The 21,925-nt window shown below is 42.1% G+C and overlaps 4 protein-coding genes across 8 annotated transcripts; 2 read left to right on the forward strand and 2 right to left on the reverse strand.

Annotated features, from left to right (window-relative positions):
- Positions 1–234: 234 nt before the first annotated feature.
- LOC127783920 (eukaryotic translation initiation factor 3 subunit A) lies at positions 235–7,691 on the reverse strand. The gene is made up of 14 exons (XM_052311081.1): positions 7,553–7,691; positions 7,256–7,336; positions 6,528–7,009; positions 5,697–5,912; positions 5,246–5,614; positions 5,127–5,156; positions 4,678–4,905; positions 4,407–4,568; positions 3,294–3,515; positions 3,012–3,221; positions 2,309–2,512; positions 2,139–2,219; positions 1,556–1,757; positions 235–1,023 (listed from the first exon to the last, which is right to left on the reverse strand). The coding sequence occupies exons 2-14, from the start codon at positions 7,299–7,301 to the stop codon at positions 512–514; spliced, it is 2,964 nt and encodes a 987-aa protein (XP_052167041.1). The 5' UTR covers positions 7,302–7,336; positions 7,553–7,691; the 3' UTR covers positions 235–511.
- A 1,939-nt stretch (positions 7,692–9,630) lies between these two features.
- Positions 9,631–11,089, forward strand: LOC127759954 (uncharacterized). Its single transcript, XM_052284165.1, has 2 exons — positions 9,631–10,490; positions 10,558–11,089. Exon 1 carries the CDS (start codon positions 9,678–9,680, stop codon positions 10,281–10,283), a length of 606 nt encoding a protein of 201 aa, XP_052140125.1. The 5' UTR covers positions 9,631–9,677; the 3' UTR covers positions 10,284–10,490; positions 10,558–11,089.
- Positions 11,090–11,723: 634 nt separating this feature from the next.
- Positions 11,724–14,971, forward strand: LOC127752897 (uncharacterized). The gene is made up of 7 exons (XM_052278342.1): positions 11,724–12,126; positions 12,333–12,461; positions 12,890–13,024; positions 13,606–13,702; positions 13,943–14,046; positions 14,234–14,285; positions 14,571–14,971. Exons 1-7 carry the CDS (start codon positions 11,816–11,818, stop codon positions 14,766–14,768), a joined length of 1,026 nt encoding a protein of 341 aa, XP_052134302.1. The 5' UTR covers positions 11,724–11,815; the 3' UTR covers positions 14,769–14,971.
- A 13-nt stretch (positions 14,972–14,984) lies between these two features.
- On the reverse strand, positions 14,985–18,773 carry LOC127752907 (uncharacterized). Of its 5 annotated transcripts, none has more exons than XM_052278384.1 (8): positions 18,350–18,771; positions 17,420–17,658; positions 16,634–16,705; positions 16,411–16,478; positions 16,154–16,304; positions 15,951–16,031; positions 15,748–15,837; positions 14,985–15,570 (listed from the first exon to the last, which is right to left on the reverse strand). In XM_052278384.1, exons 2-8 carry the CDS (start codon positions 17,651–17,653, stop codon positions 15,562–15,564), a joined length of 705 nt encoding a protein of 234 aa, XP_052134344.1. In that variant the 5' UTR covers positions 17,654–17,658; positions 18,350–18,771; the 3' UTR covers positions 14,985–15,561. The 5 variants fall into 5 exon arrangements, with proteins under 5 accessions (XP_052134344.1, XP_052134313.1, XP_052134335.1 ...); XM_052278375.1 differs by having other exon boundaries at positions 14,986–15,553; positions 18,526–18,773; XM_052278367.1 differs by lacking the exon at positions 18,350–18,771 and adding an exon at positions 18,227–18,300 and having other exon boundaries at positions 14,986–15,553.
- Positions 18,774–21,925: the final 3,152 nt, after the last annotated feature.

Genomic DNA, 21,925 nt, shown 5'->3' on the forward strand with positions numbered 1-21,925 from the left:
GGATAGGTAAGGTTGTATTTCCGGTGCAAATCGAGCTCCGAAATCCCAGTGCATCAAACTACCAACTGCTAGCAGTGCGTTCCAGCTTGGGGTACACCACCATGATTCATGTTTCCGCCAACTCTTCGTCAAAGCTTCATCCGAGTTTGGTGTTACGTCATATTAGTTTGATGATAATCAAAAGAAATGCGATGTACTTGTAGCAACGACCAAACGAACAAAGACACAAAGACAAGGGCAATATTCCAGTATTACTAACAGCGCCAAAGTTTGGACAAACTTAACGAGTAGCAATCCAGTGTGCAATGGAGTAACTGCAACAACGAAATAACATTTGACATAACTTAGGAAAGGTGCTATTGCCCTGAAGCAAGTTCTAACTCCAAAATTTTACGAGCATTTGATGCGCAAACAGTCAAACATTCAACCATGTTTCACAGGCTTATCTCAGCAATGGCCCTGGACAGCAAAAAATCTCACCCTAGCAGTCCACATCTGAAAGCAGACGGCTTCAGTTGCGCCTGCTGCTCCAGGTTGAGGAAGATGATGAACTTGAGTATCTTGAAGGTCGCCATGTGCCTGGAGGACCATCTTGGCGGGCTGGGGGAGCAGCATCTTGGCGAGCAGGGGGTGCCTCTTGGCGGAGCGGACGCATATCAGGACGTGGGCGATCATCCCGTGAACCCCAACGGTCTTGCTCAGGTGCCACAGCAGGTCTCTGGCCGCCAGCACTACTGCCACCATCACCACCTCGTTTAAACTTCGGGACATACTTACCAGCAGCTGGTGCAGCAGCGGCAGCAGCAGCAGCCGGTGCAGCTACCGGCTGAGCTGGCTGTGCAACCGGAGCAGCATCAGGAGTGCGTGCAGGCTCAGCAGCTCCAGCTCCTCTTCCCATGAGAGCTTCCATTCTCTGTTTTTCCTTCTTCTCTTCTAGTTCCCTCTCTCTCTGCAGCTGCTTGGCTGCAATTGCATCCAGCTTAGCCTTCCTCTCAGTCTCTTCCCTTTTTCTCCTCTCTTCCTCTGCAGAGAAGGTGAAATCATTATCAACAATATGTATAAGATAGAATTTGATTTCATTGCATCAGGCAAAAAAAAAAAAGATCCGCAAGATAATTGTGCACAAGCAAATCACACTTAGGTATGAACCAAATAACATTTTAAGTTTTAAAGCTATCCATTGTCTAAAGGCTTGTTCACTTTGATGCCATTTTCAATCTTACCAAATTTTGTTAAAGTTGCAAGAAAAGTGGCTACATTTAGTTTGTTGCCAAATTTTGGTAACTATATAAGAAATCCTGCTAAAATTTTGGCAAGTTGCCGAAATTTTGGCTATGCCAAAATTTGGTAAGGTTTTTTTTGGCATCAAAGTGAACAGGCCCTAAGTAACACAGGTCCATACTGCAGTGAAGTCACAGTAATTCAACAAGCAATGTTCACTAATTCTCAAGAAATTCCAAAATTAGCTGGACGATATATGGCAGTGTAAATTAATCTAATCTAATAAGGTAAGATAAGAACAAGTATTTCAAAGCACAAAGTCATGAATTCTTGCCTTCACGTTTTCTAGCTTCCTCTTCCTCACGGAGCCTTTGGAGGCGCTGCTCTTCTAAGTTAAGATAGTACATTAACTTCCGCACTGTATCCCTTTCACGCTTCCTTGATGATATCAATTGACTAGTCCTTTCATCCCTCTCTTTCTTAAGACGACTAAACTCAGCTTCACGACGTTGGACAATTCTTTCCTGGAAAATGTTCTGCAAGCAAAAAGGGCAATTTAAAATATGTGCGAAGGAGAGAAGACAGCTGTCTATTCCCTGACAGGAACAAATCGCCTGGTGTATTCAAATGTGTAGTGCTCAAATCATGTGAACACACACATAGCCAAAGAAGACATGCCAATATTAGATTCTCAGCAAGTATAGCACAATATTATATGTTAAATTAATCTGTATCTAATCAGACCTTTGCACAGATAATATACTAAGTATTTCAACTGTTATGCTTGGAATTGCAAAACATGGTTTCGGAAAAACACAGGATTAATTACAGTGGGACATTTGGTCCTTCAATTAACTAAAAAGAAGATGAAATAGTGCAAGAATATCTGGTCTGAATACAGAGATGTATTTGCTTACCTTATGCTCCAACATTCGAGAAAGTCTGTACTTCTCCAGCAGGTCACCTGCATGGTGTTGCTTGCTGAGCTCAATCTCTCTCTACAAGAAGAGATTAATAGTGATTTTTGTGAGCTTAAGTAAACATATGCTATTGTAATGTAACAATCAAGGAATTGTGAGAAACAAACCAGCTGCTCTTGCTCATGAAGGATTTTCTCTACTTCAAGGCGTTTTTGAAAAGCTTGCTCAATTAGAGGTGCCTCTTCCTGCCTTTTTGCCCTCTCCAAGTAATCCATTTGCTTACCAGTCTTCTGTAGTTTTTTCTCCATCTCTTGGCGCTCCTTAAACTGCTCATTCATAGCCAATTCCATCACAGCCTCCTTAGTAACTTCCTGCAATGAAAACATTCAGAGTATAAAGGGCCTGTGTGGAGAAACAAATATTAAGCTGTAATTGGCTTGGGATAGTACAATTTTATAGTTCCGACTTCGGAGAAGACAATCAATTCTTAATATGAAACAAGAGTAGGACACTACAGAATATAAAGATTCAAATATCATCTGCGTTCTGCGTTCTTGTAGTCTATAATGGTTAGCCACAAAACATAAAAAACAGCATATTAGCACACCCTCTACTACTCCACTAGAATTTCTGAGCAGTTAAGACAAAAATGAATCAATATTGGACTGAACAAACAGACATAACTAATAAGCATATTGATGAAACAGAAGTCTTCACAACAAATATAATGCCTTACACAAAAAGAAATATATAATGAAATATCAAGCAAATATAAATTGAGCAATACATTAAACAGAAAAAAACATTATCAACAAATAACTAGTCAGCGTAATAAATAAAATATAATGATTGGAAACTAATTATTCTCACCCCCTGAAGGACAGGTTTTTTTCCTCCTCTCTTTGCTATCTCCTTTATCTGTTTCTGAAGCAGTTCTTCTGCCTCTATCTTTTCTTTTTCAACCAATTGTCGACGGATCCTCTCCTGTTCCCTCAATTTTACATCATTGAGAAGCCTTATCCTTTCATCTTCTGCAGATTTCTTGAGAACACTCAATCTCTTTTTTTCTTCTTCCTTTTCCTGGAAAAGAGAGAATATGACATAAGCAGAAATTCATAGAGTTGGCCACTTTGAACAGTACCAAATAGACACCTTTTCCAATATTTGGCGCTCAAGATCTTCTTTGCGTTTTTCAATAATTGATTTCCTCGCAAGAAGACGCTTGTGCTCATTCTCCACTACTGCAGCAAGACTCGTTAAGTTTTCACCAAGCTTGGATGGCTTCTTCACAGGTGGATGGATAAAGCTCCTTGCTTTATTTAGAGAATCAGCCAAAACACTTAGGTGATTACTGAGACAATCAGATTCAATGTCCTACAAACAGAAACCAGTCAGAATAAAATTGATGTCACAGGTTAATAATTAATAAAACTGAAGTCCCGAAATTGACAGCACAAGAACCAGGACTGTCTGATATTTGGCATTAAAAGCAAACAAACTAGAACGTATTAAAACCAAAAGATACCAACATCAGGCACTACATAGTCACTTGAAAATCTAAAAAATAAAAAATAATATAACATAGTTAAATATAATGTTGAGAATGAGAATGCGAGTTACTGCTATGTACAATTACCAGATTACCAAAAATGTCTACGACAGTGACACCTAGTTTAAAATCTGAAGCAAAATAAATCAAGCAAGAATTTTCTTCAGACTTTCTTTTTTATTACAAATAACATACAATACACTCGATTTGGCAAATATACCTAGGGCTAAATGCCAGTTCCATAAACCCAGTGGTAAAAACAAGCCACATGAACCAGTTAGTGGCAAAAATAAGTTGACAATATTTTATCATGGAAAACACTCTGCCACAAGGATCTGCTGGATCCAACACATAGCACAAATATTGTAACAGAGGCACAAAGAACCATGCCCTAAGTCTTAGTGGTAAGACAGCATATACAATTGAGTCAACACATTTTTGTTCTACACTACAAAGGCGGTCGAAAGTGAATGAAAATAGTGGTTGTCATGTACCAATTGTATCTTGGCCATCAGTTCAAACTATGGTCTCTATGAATATTTCAACTTTAGAGGAAATAATTTGGCGAGGATAAATATGCATACCACAATGAACAGAACAACCAACTTCTATACTGATGCTTACAGGGAAATAAAACAATAAAAAAGTAAATTCCACCAATAAGAACACTGAGAAGGCTAAAGTGGCCAACAGACTTGAGGAACTAAACCACATACCATTTTCCCAAAATGGACAGCTCCCGATAAATGGTTGACTTTCATAGCAACAAAATTGTGTTTCACGGCATCAACAGAGATCTTCTCAACAACAGAAAAGTCAAAGAATGGGATCATTCTTGAGAGCATATCAATTTTCACAGACTGAAATATCTGGGAAGCCTGAAAAAGAACAAAAGGGTGCATAAACCACGTGTTAACCAAAGAATAACGTAAAAGATCATGAGAAAAGAGAACTTATACTTCCTGTACAGTGTGCCATTGAACATACCTGTTGCAACACTCTTAAAGTTGTTAACTTCTCCAAAGCAGGAAGGTACTGTGACAGAAAAACTTCTGGAACCGAGGGAGCTGATGAAAGCTTCCCTCCAATCTTTGAAATCTTAGATAGCAGTGGCTGTGCTTTGGATACGAGATCCAGAGGAAGAAAATCGTGTTCCAAAAGGTTGTATAAATCTTTGACATCTTGTGAAGCACAGGCAATGACACCTTTGGCAGCCTAAATTTATAAATATCAAGTCAAGCGAGCACAAGAAGAGAAATTCAATAATGCATGATAAATGGAGTACAAATTACTGGATACAACCCTACCAACCCTATAATACTGACAAAAAGAAATGAATGAACTATCCATGTCAGCTATCCCATCGACAACTGACGAGAGTGCAAAACTCAACAGAATAGTTTGATAAATAAAAGGACCCAGGATTCAGCACATACCAGCTCAGAAAAAAGAGATGCTCTTGATGGCTGCAATGGTGACAGGAGATATGTCAGGAAGATAATAAATAAAATTATTCAAAATATTCTTTGCTTTGAAAAAGATCTGGAGGGCTAACCACTTCTCTATTCTCACGCTTGGAGTCAAGGGAGAAGTTGACGAGATTAGCTATCCGCAGATTACGATCTTTCTCATTTTCAAGCTCAAGATGAGATGCGCCATATTTATGGTCATATGGTGACACGGCAAGTGCAGCAAGCAAAACAGAAGAAGCTATTAATTGAAGGTCCTTCTGAGACAAGTTCTTATTGTAGCTTTTCTGCAAGTAGAATAGCTTAAGCCATGCATATGCATGATACAAGTGGCAATCAGATATCCAGAATATTTCAGTCAACTTGGCATAATACACAACCAGGACAGATGGTTTTGGTGTTTTCTTCACCATGCTCATCAAGCCATGGATGTCTTCCACAGACCTAAAGGCCTCCTGCAAGAAGCAAAGCTTTACGATCATACAGCAAAGATGATTCACTTGGCATAAAAAAGGTTAAAAAATATAAGGAACGGACCTGCCAGAGAGAGAGCTCTGTAGCAATTTTTAGTTGTTCAACTCTAGTGTCCAGGTATAGCTGTAAGCTTTCTGGGGCAGTCAGATCAGGACGATCTCGCTGGTCACGGTATTTGTTCAAGTTAGCAAGATGATTTCTTATTATCTCGCACAACCTACGGAATTCAGTCGTTCTCTTATACTGCTTACAAAATTGAAAAGCCTTGTGAGCAGTCATCTGCAAAATGAGAGATTAAAAAGGGTTTAGATGCATTGGCAAATGCAAAAGTACTTGGTACAGAAGACTATGTGCAGGAAATCAATTTCACAATTCAGAAATTTATTTAAGGTTCTGGAAAAAAAACAGGAGTAAAATCTGCCTAAACCAAATTGGCAATTACACAGAGATCTACATAAATATAAACAGACATAGTGCAGAGAGAATGCAATTATGGTAATTGAATCATCATGTTAAACTTCTGGCACCATTACCAAATTAAGCCATAATAATGTGATAATGACATAATGTACAACTATTTTATTAGATGACATAGGAAAAATATGAAGCAGTTAAAGTAGGAACTTTAATAATACAGCATATGATAATGTGATTGAACAATGATGACCAAGAGTACTATAATAGCACTAGAATGAAATCCAATTGGTGGTATGGCAGTAGAGCGGTGAATTAGGTGTGTTTTGAAGACACTAGACGGGCAGAAGCGCAGCATCGAGGCAATCACGATTAAGATCATTGATTGTGTACACAAAATGGAACAGCCAGATGAAATGCCATGTCATGTGTGAAGAGTATGTATACAGGAATAAGGGGAAGACAGATAGAATAGCTTACAGCATATAATGCTTCAAGCTTTGAATTGTTTCTCAATATCTCAAGAACTGTTCTGTATGTTTCCCAGAGAAACTTGAACCATGGTGTGACATGCTCTCTGTCTGATCGGTCCTTCCCTTTCTCCCCGCTGACATAGCTGAGCATCAAATCCTCAGGCCGCTTGTCTGCTTCCAGATCTTCTACATCCAGGGCATCTTCCAGTGCTTGCGCCTGGTTCCTTGCTTGCTCTGCTTTCTCATTGGAAAGCTGCATGAAGTGTTTTATCACCTCCTCCAAGGATGACACATTCACTTGCTGGCAGACAATCCTGTACTGAATAAGGCCATCTTTCGCAAACCTGCCCTTCCTCAGGTCTACACAGAGCTCCACATACTTCATCATAATCCTTTCGAGTGGCTTTTGCCATGACCTGTATCTTTTTGAAGTGATGAGATCATGTAACGCCTGTAGCGCTGCCTGCTTCTGCCCAACATGTATCAACTCTGAAGTAGAGCAGAGGGCCATCATCAGTAAAAATAAAATGTTTTCCGAAGTATGTATAATTGAACACATCTAAGAGCTAGCACGAACGAATCAACAGGTATTTCTGTAAGATTGAACGACCAGCCATGGTCTGTTAATTTGTCTATGACGGGAGGAATCAAACACCGCTCTTTTCGAATTCCATGCTTACAAAACAGTGAAAACTGGTCCCCTAAATAAACATAACAGATCCAAAGGGGACTCACCCTCCGCTCTCTTGAGCGCGTTCTCAGGTTTCGCGAAGGTCGCCATGGCCGCGGTTGGATGTCTCCGGAAGCGATCTACACCTTCATCACAGCCAAAACAAACAGCAAAATCAGGAATCAACCCACCGATTCACCTCGAACCACCCACAAAAAACAACACCACCAACGCTCCATAACCTACAGAACAACGACCCCCCACCCCCACCTCCCGAACAGATCGGAATCGACCGAGGAATCCACCACGGGGGGAAGCCACCGTATGATGAGAGACCGGGGGCTAGGAGGTGGCGACGATACCTGTAGATCGCCGGAGACGTGCGCGGTGGACGGCGCCGTACGGCCGTCCGAGGCGAAGGGGGCGGCGGCGATCTGGGTGGAGGGGATGGGGATGGGGGGTGGAAGCGGAGGAGAGTGGAGGCGGCGGCGGCGCGGGGGTGAGGGGTTTATTAGGGTTGCGAGGGTCCAAGTGAAATACGACGCGGCCCGCTTCCGGGGGTTATTCCTGACGACGTGGAGTGATCTCTAGCCGTCGGTTTGTTGGGTTGGGCCTCTTCTGGCCGTCCGATCTCGTGGGAGGAGTCCTTCGGGTTTCCTTATTTTTTTCGCCTGCACACAAGGACAAGCTTGGCCCAGTTCGACAAGTTCGGTCACTTAATGGGCCTACTTTCAATAGTACTAGTCGTCTACAAGCCCAAGAAATCTTGATGGGCCTTTTCCTAACAACAAATAAAAGACCAAAAAAAAGAGAGAGGAAATTTTGCTAGACTATAAAACGAACCTGAGCACTCAGAAAGTTAGGCTCATCTCCTGTAAAAAGAAAAAAACATGATAATATCGTGTTTATTTAGTGCTCAATTGGTTAAGCTACGATAATAAGCTATACAAAAATAAACGAAAATCTAAAATGATTTTGGGCAGCACCTTCTTATTTCTACTCTTAGCGGGTTAAATAGAAAACTATGAAAAATAACTGGATTAATTCAAAACTAATTTTTATAATTTAAATTTTTCGACATGTTTCGTCATGTGGCTGAGTTAGAATGCACATGAGCCAGTTTTGCATACTTTATACTAGTGTACTTAAGTCAGTCAAAATGTTTTTTTTTAACACCTATCAAGATTTTCAGAATGATGAGTAGATTTGAGATACTGACCTCTTGCATTGCTTCAAAAGCAAAAAAGAACTCTTGCATTGCTGAAGAGCGAATAAATAAACAGATAAATTAACATTTCTCTTAGGATTCCATCTCCTTGATTGCCGTCACAAGCACTGAACACAAGAGGCAGAGATTTGGGAATATATGGAGGGGCCAAATGCCAGATCCTCAGATTTTAGTTAGGTTGGTTGAATGCAAGCTGGATCCGTCGTCGTATTCTCTTAGCAACACGCACATCTTAATGCTGTATAATCTATTTGTTTGTTTAATCTTTTGCTTGCCTAGAGCAGCAGAATAATAGTAAAAAATGCACTGTGTTTAAGTTATAAAATACTCCTACATCTTTATTTTCTTTTTTGCTAACACAAACATGTCAGCTCTCAAACACCCAATATTTTTGAAGTTGATAAAATTTATAAACCTTGATTAATTTCAGAGTCAAACTGAATAATGTGAAGCATCAGGATTAACCCCCTCGCTTTGTGGACTGTTAAACTGCAGAGCATCAACTAATCACTAATGCTGCAATCTGCAGACATATACCTTCAGAACTCTGCCATTGACACTTCAGCTGCAAATACTATTCTGTTTATCACTCAATTGACCCATCAATTCAGCTGGCTTACTCTGTAAAGAAAGAAAGAATGAAAGAAAGCATAATAGTTTTTAGTTCAGTTTGTGGCTTCCAACTCAATGCTTGCTAGCTTAGCAAAAGTGGTCGTTGGTGTCGGGCACTGCCAGAATGTGTCCATATCCTAAGCAGCAGCCTGCAAAACCAAGTTTATCTTTTTCCCCAAAAGGCTAGCTAATTATTAACATCCTGCTTAAGCGAGCGTTAACACCTGGATGGAATTAGCATATATATATAATCATCTCGACCGTATGCTAGTTAAGAACAGTGACATCTCACCAAAAGACTCTCGTCAATCCGCTAGTTATTAGCTTGATGCCACTAATCTTGTTCCTGCTGCATGCCAACCTGTCTTGACGGCCCCTCTCGCTGCCACGTTTTAAGCATCCAAACTGCGGTCATATGGCCATTTTTGATCGGTTGATCCTAGCTAAGTCGTAGATAATTAAATCGGATTAGCATTAGATAATCAAGCAAGCTGCTCCTAACCCCTTACACAGCACACTAATCATTTGCTTGTCTTCTTCCCTGCACTACCAACCAATATGCAACTTGTGCCTCCTGCATATAGACCATCTCCTCCATTGCTTCTTCATCACCATCTCATTCTCATTCTCTTCTCTCTCTAGTTCTCATGGGGATCACGCCGTCGTGCATACCGCTGGCTCCGGTGGCGGGCGGCTCGTCGTCGACGGCGTGCAAGATCATCCACGTCGATGGCACGGTGACGCGGCTCCCGCGGCCGGTGAGGGCGTCGGAGCTGATGGTGGACTACCCGGGGCAGTTCGTGTGCGACTCCGGCCGCCTCGCCGTCGGCTGCCGGGTGCCCGGCGTGGCGGCGGACGAGCTCCTCGAGCCGCGGCACGCCTACTTCCTGCTGCCCATGGACATGCTCTACTCCGTGCTCACCGACGAGGAGATGGCCGCGCTCTCCAGCTTCCACGCCGCCACCGCGGCCTCCTCGTCGTGGAAGAGGATCGCCACCGGCGGCGGTCGCCGCCGCGATGGGAGCCACGGTGGCCGGAGCAGCGAGACGACGGATCACGAAGGCGACGACGGAAGCGACGATGGCGCCAGGTTCTTTCCGGTGCTCAGCCTGCAGCTCCACGCCGCGCCGGAGGCCGCCGCCGCCGCCGCCGCCGGAGTCAAGCCGAGCGGCGGCGGCGGCGGCGTGAAGCGGCACCGGTCGTGGCATCCGAGGCTGGAGGCCATCGATGAGGTGCCGTGCACCGGCGGTTGATCGCCGGAGACGTAAGCGGATTGCTTTTGCTAGTGTTAGGCAGCTAGCTTGAGCTGGCTCTCGAGTGTACATTAGCTAGCTCTAGCTATTTTTTTCCCTTATCTTTTTCTTCTTCTTTTTTCCTTTTATTTTTTTTCTTCTGTAAAGTTCAATTTTTTTGGCCTATAATTGTTTGGGATTTTGTCACCAGAAAGCAAAATGCCCTGGGTATGTGTTCCCCAAAATCTACTTTTCAATTTTGATAAATACGCCAATGACACTGCTTTTTTTTCAGCATTTTTTAGAGAAATATGCAAGATGTCGCCCACACAAAAAGAAAGAAGAAAGAGAATGATCCTTAAATGTGATTGATTGCGTCATGAGTGGGGTACTATACTATAACAACTTGAGCTGAGCAGCCGGCACACAGGCTGTAGAGAACAAGGTGATATGCTGTATATGAAGAGGGAGTTGGAGCTGTATGCTACTCTGCACCTGCAGGATACTCACAGATAATCTCTGTGTGTGACCGGGCATCAGCTGTACATAGGAGCAACTTGCAGGGAAAACAACAAAGGGAGGGAGCAAGTTTCAAGGGCCCCTTTTATTTGCATGCACCACACCATGTTTCTTTCAAGCAAACAATGAGATATCATTAGACATGCCAGTGCATTGTATACTAGCTCTCTGTGATCATGTAGAAAAAAATCAGAGCTAATTAATTAGTATTAGAATTTTCAGTCAATTCAGAGGAAGGGCCTCTGGGTGTAGATTTTTCAGATAGTTTCTGCTTTGATTTGGTAAATTCCAAACTGCCGTATTTGAAACGGGGACAATTTCGTCGGACGACTTTGAAATTTCCGGCGGATCCATGATGATTTTTACTCATTCTTAAGGCTCTCATAGTTTGTCTTTTGGCTTATCAGGCGCAACAAAATTTTAAAATTTAAAACTTAATTTCAGGGTTGATGGTGCGATTTTTTATCGTAGTTTATTTTTAGCATTAGCTTTTAAAATCACTAAAGAACATAAATATAACCCTCTAAAAAAGGAACGTAAATATAAAATTTTAACCCATAAATTATGTTTTAATTAATTCGTTTATATTATCTTTTTCACGGCTTATTAATGAACGATCTAACCTTAAAACTCGGCCCGGTCCACTAATAAAAAATCAGCCCAAGCCCCAACGACCAACGGCCTTCCTTCCGATCAACAGCCGACGCTTCCCGCGAAATCCGGCCTGCACCGTTATACCTTACCTGGTCCCACTGTCACATGGTCCCCATCCTTAGTTGGTCCCACAAATCAGCGACCAATTCCCGCCCACCCGACGCTTCTCCTCGGTCCCCGCTGCAAATCCCAATCGGCTCTCACACCGACACGTGGGCCAATCGAGCCAGGGCCCCACCTGTCATTGACCCTTCTTCCAAGCCCCCACCCCTCGCATCATTCATTCACTCGTCGACTCGTCGTCGTCCTCCGCGACGACGCGAACAAATTGCGACGCGACGCAGCGGCCGGGCTAGGGCTAGGGCTAGGGTTTGAGGGGCATGGCGGGGATACGGTGGCCGCCCGAGGACCCGGAGATCTTCCCGTCGAGGATGGTGACCGGCGGCGGCGGCGGGGGCGCGGGAGGAGGACCCCCCGGGCCCCCGGGGGAGATGGCCTCCGACGACGACCGGTCGGTGGCGGCGGACTCGTGGTCCATCAAGAGCGACTACGGGAGCACCCTCGACGACGAGCAGCGGTACGCCGACGCCGCCGAGGTCCTCCTCGCCTCCTCCTCCTCCGCCGCCGCCGCCTCCGGCCCCGCCGCCGCCACGACGGCGTCGGTCGCCGCCAACCCCTCCGGAGATTTCAGGTTAAGAGCGATCCGTTTCTACGGTTTAATTGCTTTGTTGTGCCCGTGATCTGATTTCCTTGTGTTGGGGGGAAGAAGAGGGGGGCGTTCTGTCGTGCTGTATCATGCGATTTAGTCCAACGATCTCTCGGTAATTACATTTTAGTCCTCAAGAGATGATCATTTTTGGTATGCTTACCTGACTCGGCGTTGTGAATGTCGAACAGCTTTGACAAGGACGTGCCAGACTCCGCCGATATGGAGCCGCCGTTGCTGGGCCTGCCGAATTATCATCAGGATGGTTCTTATGCAGAATACCTTGCTAATTTTCAAGAACGGAGCCACACAGATGACTGGTCAGATTCTTCTCTTCACCTGCTGTGCACATATGGATAGAGTGTAGATCTCCTCATCGAATTTTTGTTGTAGCTTTGTTCACAACATGATGGGAATAACAAGGAACATAACTAAGTTATTGCCTCACTAGGGAATGCAAAACACGTTAGCGTTATAGTAATATCTACCAACATGTAGTTTCGATAACAGCCAATGCCTATCGAGTGTTGTCTTCTAGCTAAGGTTGCCTGGTTCCCACTGCCCATTGGCCAAATTAAATTCAGAACTTTTAGACTTGTCTTTTCCCTATCTACTAGCTACTATGGACGGACTACTTTTTTTTTGCAGCAATGTTCCATTTTAAGGGTAAAAAGGCAGAAAATCTTCATTTTCTGTTTCAATCATTATATCGCTGGTTATGACGAAAGTCTAACTTGTATGCATGTAGGTTTGGCACGGAGAACATGGATGTCCTCGTAAGCTGGACGAAAAACTTATGTTCCAACAAGGATTTGCGTAGCTGCAGTGTACTCGACATAGGAACTGGGAGCGGTCGACTCTCGCAACAGCTTGCAAAGCAAGGGTATGTTGATGAAATGGCAATCTTCCATTTGCATTTCTCCAACCTCAGGTTACTTTAATGTGAATGCTGTTATTGTTGTCAACTTCAATGTATTGGTGTTGAGATGCCTTTCTTAACGTTTTCTGACAGCCCTGAAATAGACTTATTGTCTATTCTTTTGCTCTTGCGTTTGTGCTCCTTCTCTCTTGTGTTTGTGTTCCTTCTATATAATTAGAGAGTATGAATTTGGAGTTGTAAAGTTTGGTACCATAAGGCAAGTATAATTGATTTAGTTAAGCAGACCTATCAATTTCCCAATGGTCTTTCTATCACATGCTTAAAATCTGGCCATCTTTGTAAATTGAAGGGAGATGCCCTTTGATAATTATTCTTGGAAGCTGCATCTGGTTTGCTGTTAAGCAAAGGATCATGCTAGCACAGTCTCATGTTTTCTTTTTCTCGAATAGCTATATGTTTTGTAGATTGGGAGAAACATCTCTATTGCCTTGGAGTATTTTTATAAATTAGGAGACATTCAACTATGTATTTCACTCTGTTGAATTGTTAATGCCTCTTGACAGTACTGATATGTCCATATACAGGTTCTCTGATCTGACTGGGATCGACCACAGTGAAGGTGCAATTGAGGTTGCTCGTAATCTTGCTATCCGTGATGGGTTTGAGCACATTAATTTCTTGGTGAGTTGAGCACTGGACCATTTGGTGCATATGCCTCTATCTGTACGCTTCACAATTTCATGTTCTTATTTTGCTTTAACGTATAATGTGCACATCCATGACCTTCTGGTTGTATCTTAGATACCAAAACAACATCTTTCAAGGTTGTACAGCTAATTATCAACTCCCTTGAACAAAGAGCTTTAAAGCGGAAAGAGGAGGAAAGAGCTGATTCAGCTTACATGAATCTTGCTCTTGCAGGTTGATGATGTGTTAGAGTCAAAGTTGGAGAGGAGATTTGAACTTGTGATGGATGAAGGAACTCTGGACACGATTGGGTTGCACCCCGATGGACCTGTAAAGAGGTAATGCGTGCGAAGCTGTTGATGTATGCTTTAATCCCTCATGGTAAATTATCATAAATTTTGATACACCGCATAATATTTAGGAGTGACTTGGTACTCTCAATTGCTTAGGTTGTTTATACTGGCATGGATCACACTGCTTGTTGGTTTCCATGTGTTAAACTATTTTCAATTTACTCCATTTCAGAATGATGTATTGGCAGTCGGTTGCAGGGCTGGTTTCTCCTGGTGGCATACTGGTCAGTACTTCCACCACATTCAACCCAAATATCTTTGTGTTGCATGGTGGCTCACTTGCAACAAAATTCGAACAGTTTACTGTGGTGAAACTATTTGCTTTACATATTCTACCTACGGAAATTACCAATTTAATATCTACATATGATGTTCTGTTTAACTTTTAATAATCCTGTGTAATCTACATGGTTTCACCATTACAGTAACTATTTGAAAGCCATGTATGTGAAGATGGCTTAGGACAAAGAATGTGTCAAGCCTCTGATGCTACTCTCACATGTGTTTAGGTCATCACATCATGTAGCAGAACCAAGGATGAGTTGGTCCAGGAGGTAGAGAGCTTCAACCAGAGAAAGCTCAGTGCTATGGGCTCCGAAGGTGCGCAGGCCAGTGATACTGCGGTGTTCAAGTACATCGACCATGTCCAAACGTACCCCATCGTGGATAGTTCCTGCATCACGACCGTTGCTTTCTCGCATAGCTGAAACATATATGTATGCTCTCTCTTTTTCTCCCTAACTTTGCCATCCCAGTGTGTATCCCCTTTACCCTAGTTCTCTTCGGGTGATAGTCTACTTTGCCAGATAGGTTATTCAGTTGTAACGTTGCTTTGTTATGTCTTGAATTCTTGATGGATGTACTCTTTTGAAAGCGTGACAAGCAACACTATTACATCAGATATGCAGAACTCTGTGCTATGAAAGCTGAATCAACAATTCACCAATCGATCAGGCAATAACGTACATGGGTTGACGATCTGAGTTGATGATAGCCATGGAATGCCTAATTGCCATTCTGGCTCTACTGTTATAGACGAAAATGATTGCGATTGTAAAATGAAAAATGCAAGTGGATGGATCCAGAAAACGACGTGTATTTCCTTCCATTTGCAAGTAATCTGAATAATAACAACCTTTTCAATACTTATAGTGGGTAGCTGAACTTGCTTGCAGTACTAGAGAAGCTCAAGTTACAGCATCTTGGGTTAGTTAGCGATCTGTTCCTTTCTCATATGTACAGAGCCACTACATTCTTGCAAGGGCACCTTGAAGCGAGTGGCTTCAAACTATCTTCATTTACTATGTCACATATGGTCACCTTCCTCTTCTTTTTTTCTTCTTTTTTTGAATTTTTTTTGGCATCGTTCTTGATCGTGTCAGTAGATTGGTACCAGGCGTGTCTGAGAATGAATTGGCTGTGCAGGATCGGTATCTGAATAATCCTCCTCCTCTTCGCTGTCTGACGAAGTCATATACATTTCCCGTCTTTCCTGCAGTGTTAAGTGATCTAGATCCCAGAGTTATGATCCAGCCAAGGAAGATTGTAGCATATACTATGAATGGTTAAGATGGAGGACTCTGCTCAGGTGTAGACCTGCTCAAGCTAACTGAGCAGGATTAGGACTGCATTTCACTGCACCTGAGGAGGCTCCAACAATGGCAGATCATGCAGTGATGGAATTACCTGCTGGCGACGACGACGATGGAAGGTTGCCAATGCTCTCACCATGACCAAGATTGGAAATAGGATTCCGGCGGTCCTCAAGACAAGAAGCTTTTACCCCCATCAGAAGTACAGACACTCAGTCAGGAGCTTGATCTTCAAGATAAGTGTGATAATTCTTTTTTGCAGTGATGATCTAAACTCAATTTGGACATCGATCTTACCGAGAATAAGGCCAACGAGTACTCCCCATCCCCACCAATCATAAGAGGAAGAGTGTGGCGAAGAACCAGGAGTGACATGAACTATTCAATCACAGGGACAGAATTCCATCAGAAAGGAAACACAAGAATTAGCCAGGATTGAACTGGGTGATAGATAATTGTCATTAAAGGATATTTATCTATCCAGATGCAAGGAATCTCACAATTATGGCGACTGTTCGGCAACACAGGGTGCTGCTTCTCGTCCTAATGGGTAAGTAGTCCTCATAACCATCCATGAAGTCGCGCTCCGATGGCATCATTGTTATTATCTGGGAATCATGGAGATCTTGCCTAGCAACCTCCCAATTTCCTCTGTAGAGGGATCAGGGAAAGAAACAGAAGAAAAATGTAAGAATTTACAGATGCTGACTAGTCAGGCACAGCAACCAATTATCACTTAGGATCCCCAAGAGAGTACCTGAAGTTCATCGGTATACTTCCATAGTGAAACAGTTGCTGTGGGGCAGTATAACCAGGCTTGAATTGCTGCAGAAAGAGATATCACATCAGAGGATTAGCCCATGCATGCTTGAACAGTTTTATATGTCCTCAAATCGTATCGCTATCAAACACATTTGTCTGTACTATAAACAGTTCCACAAGGCTACAAAGAATGCATAGTTGAACCAAGATGATTTTACCTGCAAACATATTTCGCAAACGGTGTCGCCTTTCTCATTGCACCAACGCTGAATGCATTTCCGGTGCGCATACTGCAAGGGAGAAGCTAAGAATTTAATATCTTGCAAAAATTGACCTGCATAACCAACTGAAATACATTCATTATATTACAGTATCATTTGCTAGAACAAGAAGCAACAAACAGCACCGAATTCAGAATGTTTTACTGAACTTTCAACTACATTTGACCTTGCTAGATAATGTGGGTAGTTGCCCCACTCATTGCTTGAAGGTCACAGATAGCCTCCTCCATTTCCCTTACTTCGAAAGAACACCAACACCTTATTTTGTTTTGTTTCTCAGCAACATCACTATCAAATAGGAAGGCCAATACGAGGCAGTGACTTCCAAGTTACATCGAGGCAAATGCAGCTGATTTTTCATAATAACTTTTCTTAAATCCAGGATTGACCTTTTTCGCATACTTAATTAGCATAGTATGATAGTACACAACCAAGTGAACCTACTGCAGCTAACCCCAACCATAAATGTCAACAATTTTCATCCTAAGTCAACTAGTGAACTACTATTATCTAAAATAACTAGTGAACTACTCCTCTAGAACTAGAAATCTAAAGTGACCACAAAGAAAACCATGGACACCAATTAACTAATTTATCTTCTCCCACTAAAAGTGGAGACCAAAAGACCAAATTTTCCATCTGAAAAAAGGATATATTTTTCATAACGCTAACAAATCAGAATTACAGAATAAACAATTCACAAAGCCAAGGAAAAGCCATAACCTTGAGGCTGCCACAGCAAGCACAGGGTGCCTCCATGCTGGTATCCCAATCCTCCTCTTGGCAAATCCTGCACTCCACCATCTTCCTCGCCGAGCCGCCATCGCCGTCGCCGTCGCAGCAGTAGTCGATCGCCACCGTCTCCGCCTGCAGATCGGCCACCTGCTTCCTGATTGCCGCGTCCAGCGTCGACTCCGTCAGCAGCCGATCCACAAGCAATGCCAGATGGTCGCCCATTAATCCTGCAAACAACGCACTCCATGGTTCAGTCATCGCAATCTGCGCAGCCTGAAACAATTCTTGCTACAATCTATGCTCCTAAGAGAAAAAAAAAACAGTGTAATGGCCGAGGAAAACACCAAGAATCCAAGGAGGAGTTCGTCAGGTATGTGTGTTGCAGGAGGGGGATGAAATGCAACCGCTGACTTTTGGATTTTGGTAAGAGCTGACAGGAACCGATTGCTCCGTGATGATAATAACCGCAAGAGATGGGGAGTTACTTAGTAACTGGAATTATCTGCTAGCCGATGGACAAAGTTGGCCCGAGCAGCAATTGCACCAAGAACAGGCAAAACCTACACATTCTGGTTTCTGAGCATAACATGATGGATTGGATGAAAATGGCTTTCATCGAATGGAAGGGAAACAAGTTTACTAATCGATGAGAGCTAGAACAAGAGGGTGGTTGCTACTAGCATTTTACAGTACCAAGAAAGTAGTGCTGAATCAAAGAAACGCCATGAAAACACCACCAAGAAGATTAAAAAGAAAAACAAGAGAACAATTCAACAGCCAAAACCAAGAACTCACCAAGAGAGATAAGAGATGCATGAAACACAGAAGGAAGGCGAAGTTGCTGTTTCCAATGGTCTGGCGGCTTAATAGCAAACTAAAAACAACAACAAGCAAATAAAAAAAGGGGCAAATCTTTACCTTGTCCAGGTATCAACAGCAAAGCTCCAGAGAAGGTTGAAGCTTGGAAGGATGGATTTGGGGTTGGGGTTAAGGCAAGGGGGGGATTTTTGGGGGAGGGGTTAAGGGAAGCAAGAGATGGAGTGGAGGGGGATGTAACAATGGAGGCCAAGCCAAGGAAGAACACTCTAGCTCACCTCACCTTCAACTCCTCCTCCTTCTTCCCTCAAATTTAAATTAGAAGAGAGGCAAAGAAAGAGAGAGGGGAATAAGTATCACCAAACAACAACTTCACTGATACTGCTCTTTTGCATGTTTCTTTCTTTCTTTGGAATAGCCTCCTCTCCCTGATTCCTTCTCACTTTCCCAAAGGCTCTCTCCATTTTCTGGAGCTTTGTAGTAAAGGCTCTCCTTTTCTTTTCTAGTACATGGTGCTCAGAAATCAGTGGAGTTACTGTTTACTAACTATTACTATTAACTGCTTTGAGCTAGGAATTGAGTAGAGAAAAGATAATCTCTATTACTACTAATGACAAAGCCTTACTTCAGGTATTCAGAATGCTGCCTTGCAACATGGCATACCTGTTGTACTAGTAAAAGTCATTAGTACTACATGTCTTGGCAATAATGATACAATAATGCCACTGTCTGCCCCTGTAATATGTTCTACTAGTAGTCTTCTTCTAGAACAGATGTTATCTTATCTTAAACTGATAAAAGTCAATCTCTATTTATCTACACATGCATACACTTCTTCTTACTGGCACAAGCTGATCAGAAGTTTCTCATCAGTAAAGATATTCAGCCTGTACAACGACTCCAACGACATGCTGAAATCTTCCTGTCCAAAAGATAGAAACAAAAAATTGGAGACACCACACATTACTGAGATGTAAACCAAGCTTGGTAATCGCTATGATGATTAGCCTGATGAAAGATTCTGTGTATACGGAGTACCTGCTTGCAAGAACGCAAAGCTCGAGAGGAATACGGATTCCTTGTGAGGTGGGTGGCCCACCACTAACTGCAAGAGCAGCCTGTCAAAATTACGTGGCTACCCCTCTCATGGCCACTGTGCTGTATATTAGCTCCTCTTCCTTAGGACTAGGAAGAAGTAGGCGGCAGTAGGTTAACTGCTTGCACACGTTTCCCGCGAATACTACGGCCACTTCGCCCATCCCTTCCCGCGAAATTCTCTCTTGCACTTATTATTTTCTTATTTTTTTTAAAAAAATATACTGGATGTTGTACTAAGCAATGATTTTTTTTTAAAAATCCTAATTAGTGAGAAGAAATAATCGATTGCTAGAGGAAATTCAAGTCTGTGAGGCAGAGTTTATACAATACCCTCTTTATTCCAAGAAAAAATGAAAACTAATTCTAAGGGTCCGTTTTGTAGAGTTTCACCTCCTAAATTTAATTGTAGGAGTTATGTACAGAGTAGAATCGTGCAACAGTCTAAACCCAGCTCTACTTCTCAGTTCATTTTATGAGAGCGCTCCACCTAGCTTTACTTCCATTTTAGGTGGAGTTGAAACTGTTTGGTCCAATTCCAAGAAAAGGTGGAGTTGGAGATAGAGCCATGCCAAACAGACTCTAAAGATTATATCATCTTTAAAAATTGTTTCTTTATAGAACATAGGACATATATAATAATATCATACAAGATTTTGGAGTTATAGTTAAGTTCCAAAAATCTACAGATTAATAATTCGTTACTACTATATCTCTTTGAATAATGCACGTTTACTTGATAAAACAATAATAATACTTTGTTCAAAACAAAACAAATATCCTTAGAAATTGTCTTTAGCTACAGTTGGGGCTGGTCCAACTAGGCAGTGTGCAGTGGTTCACTTCACTTCAAAGCCACAGCTTATGTCACCATTTGCAAAATAAAGATTTGACCTAAATCCCTTTTGCATTTCGACCTTTTTCTGCCACAGAGATGATCTACATGCCTTTTCTCTACTTGAGAGAATCACTGTACAGCAACTTGACAACAAGCAAACGAGGGAAAGATAATTTGATGACCAGTCCAGCAGGTGTTTGAATTGACAATTCAATTTCAGGTCTTCCCCATCTTGAATGATTGTTTTGGCAATGCCTATCTTCTACTGTCTTTTCCTCTTGTTCTTCTTGGGGTGAGATGATGTTGTCTTCTGCTGCTGAATGTAATTATATGAAGCTACTACATCTTGACATCTTGTGCTCTTGTAGAGCTCTAGTATTTGAGCACTGGCTATTGGACCAAATTAATAACTATGTCCTTGTGAAAGCTAAGAAAAAAGTAGTATCAGACTTGTCAAGTCCATCACCAACTCTCTCAGAATTTTGTCTGAAATGTGCCAAACCATATTCATTTTTCTCAACTTTGGTCAATGGAGATGACCCAAAAAGAGGCCCATTTCTAAACTAGTATAGTTTACACTACTTATTTGTTTGGTACTTTGGTTAGAGTTGGGTTGGTGAACCCCATAAACCAAGCGATCTGTCTCACATCTGAAGTGCTTCCGTCAGGAATCATGCAAATGAAACCCAGTTGATTAGGTGTGCATCATCTGTCTTTGTTGACCTATATTTGCCTAATTCTCTTAGTCACAACAAACACACCTGTTGAACACCAATAGTAATGACCTTTGCATCTTTTCCCCCAAGTTCTGAATTTTGTCAGAATAAAAGATGTTCTCCTAACTTCTTATAAACAAAGGGTATTAAAGCATGTGTGAAGTTTTAAATGGTAGTGTGAATTTGTTGCACCTGTTTTTGTTTAGTCCTCACTTTGGCACAATAAATAAATTTGTGATGAGATCTTATGTAAGACAGATAGAGAAGTATCTTTTGATACAAGGAGAGGACCACACAGTAGCTAGGTAGCCTAACTAAATTTTGTCTGAAGTTAACCCTGACATGCCAAACCTTTGATATCCTACAAAATGAAAACCAAAAATACGTCGCAGAGTCTCGTAGATGAAGTTATGGGTTAAACTTTGCCATTTTTTTTGTCCTTTTGCTTTGAATTTTGTTTCCATAAAACATGACATGTTGTATGTACTTGTCTATGAGAGTGAGATAGACTCAATGCAATAGATTGATCTCAGTAATGCAGAGTACATGTATAGACATCCTTCCCTTATCTATTCAACCGACTTATAAAAACATAATCGGTAGAGATAACGGGAGAGAGATATCACACATGCCAAAACACATAACAAACTAACAGTCTAACTCAGTGGCCATCGTGTGCATGCAGTTCAGACTGAAGCATTACTAGCTTTGAACCGCAGCCTTTTTTTTTTCTTCTTTGAGGACTACACTTTGCATGCGTATGGTTGTATTACTGTTGAGCTACACACACTGACACGATGAATACTATATGCAGTAAAGTATGGTTAGGCAGCTTGCTTTGATGGAAGCTTGAAGATCGATTAGGTGCTCCCTTTTAAGCCTGCAGGCTTATCATTACGATGCAGCCTCATCGTATAAATAGCATCAGCGTCTCTTTCGAATCAACAGATTTTTGGGCGATGTGCACAGCAGAAAAGGATTAGAACTACCAGTAGCGCCCCATTCTTTCAGACAAACCTGTAATAAGTA

Source organism: Oryza glaberrima, chromosome 1, assembly GCF_000147395.1.
Source record: "Oryza glaberrima chromosome 1, OglaRS2, whole genome shotgun sequence".
NCBI classification, from domain to species: Eukaryota; Viridiplantae; Streptophyta; class Magnoliopsida; order Poales; family Poaceae; genus Oryza; species Oryza glaberrima.

Excerpts from the sequence above, each read along its gene's own strand:
- LOC127783920 (XM_052311081.1), bottom strand. The coding sequence starts at position 7,301 with ATGGCGACCTTCGCGAAACCTGAGAACGCGCTCAAGAGAGCGGAGG. Across the intron at positions 5,615-5,696 it reads CAGAGCTCTCTCTCTGGCAG|GAGGCCTTTAGGTCTGTGGA; the intron begins GTCCGTTCCTTA and ends TGCTTCTTGCAG. Across the intron at positions 1,758-2,138 it reads CTCGAATGTTGGAGCATAAG|AACATTTTCCAGGAAAGAAT; the intron begins GTAAGCAAATAC and ends TTTTGCTTGCAG.
- LOC127759954 (XM_052284165.1), top strand. The coding sequence starts at position 9,678 with ATGGGGATCACGCCGTCGTGCATACCGCTGGCTCCGGTGGCGGGCGGC.
- LOC127752897 (XM_052278342.1), top strand. The coding sequence starts at position 11,816 with ATGGCGGGGATACGGTGGCCGCCCGAGGACCCGGAGATCTTCCCGTCG. Across the intron at positions 12,127-12,332 it reads AACCCCTCCGGAGATTTCAG|CTTTGACAAGGACGTGCCAG; the intron begins GTTAAGAGCGAT and ends AATGTCGAACAG. Across the intron at positions 13,703-13,942 it reads TTGAGCACATTAATTTCTTG|GTTGATGATGTGTTAGAGTC; the intron begins GTGAGTTGAGCA and ends TTGCTCTTGCAG.
- LOC127752907 (XM_052278353.1), bottom strand. The coding sequence starts at position 17,689 with ATGACTGAACCATGGAGTGCGTTGTTTGCAGGATTAATGGGCGACCAT. Across the intron at positions 16,032-16,153 it reads GCCGAACAGTCGCCATAATT|TTCATGTCACTCCTGGTTCT; the intron begins GTGAGATTCCTT and ends GTGATTGAATAG. Across the intron at positions 15,838-15,950 it reads ACTCGTTGGCCTTATTCTCG|CTTCTTGTCTTGAGGACCGC; the intron begins GTAAGATCGATG and ends TGGGGGTAAAAG.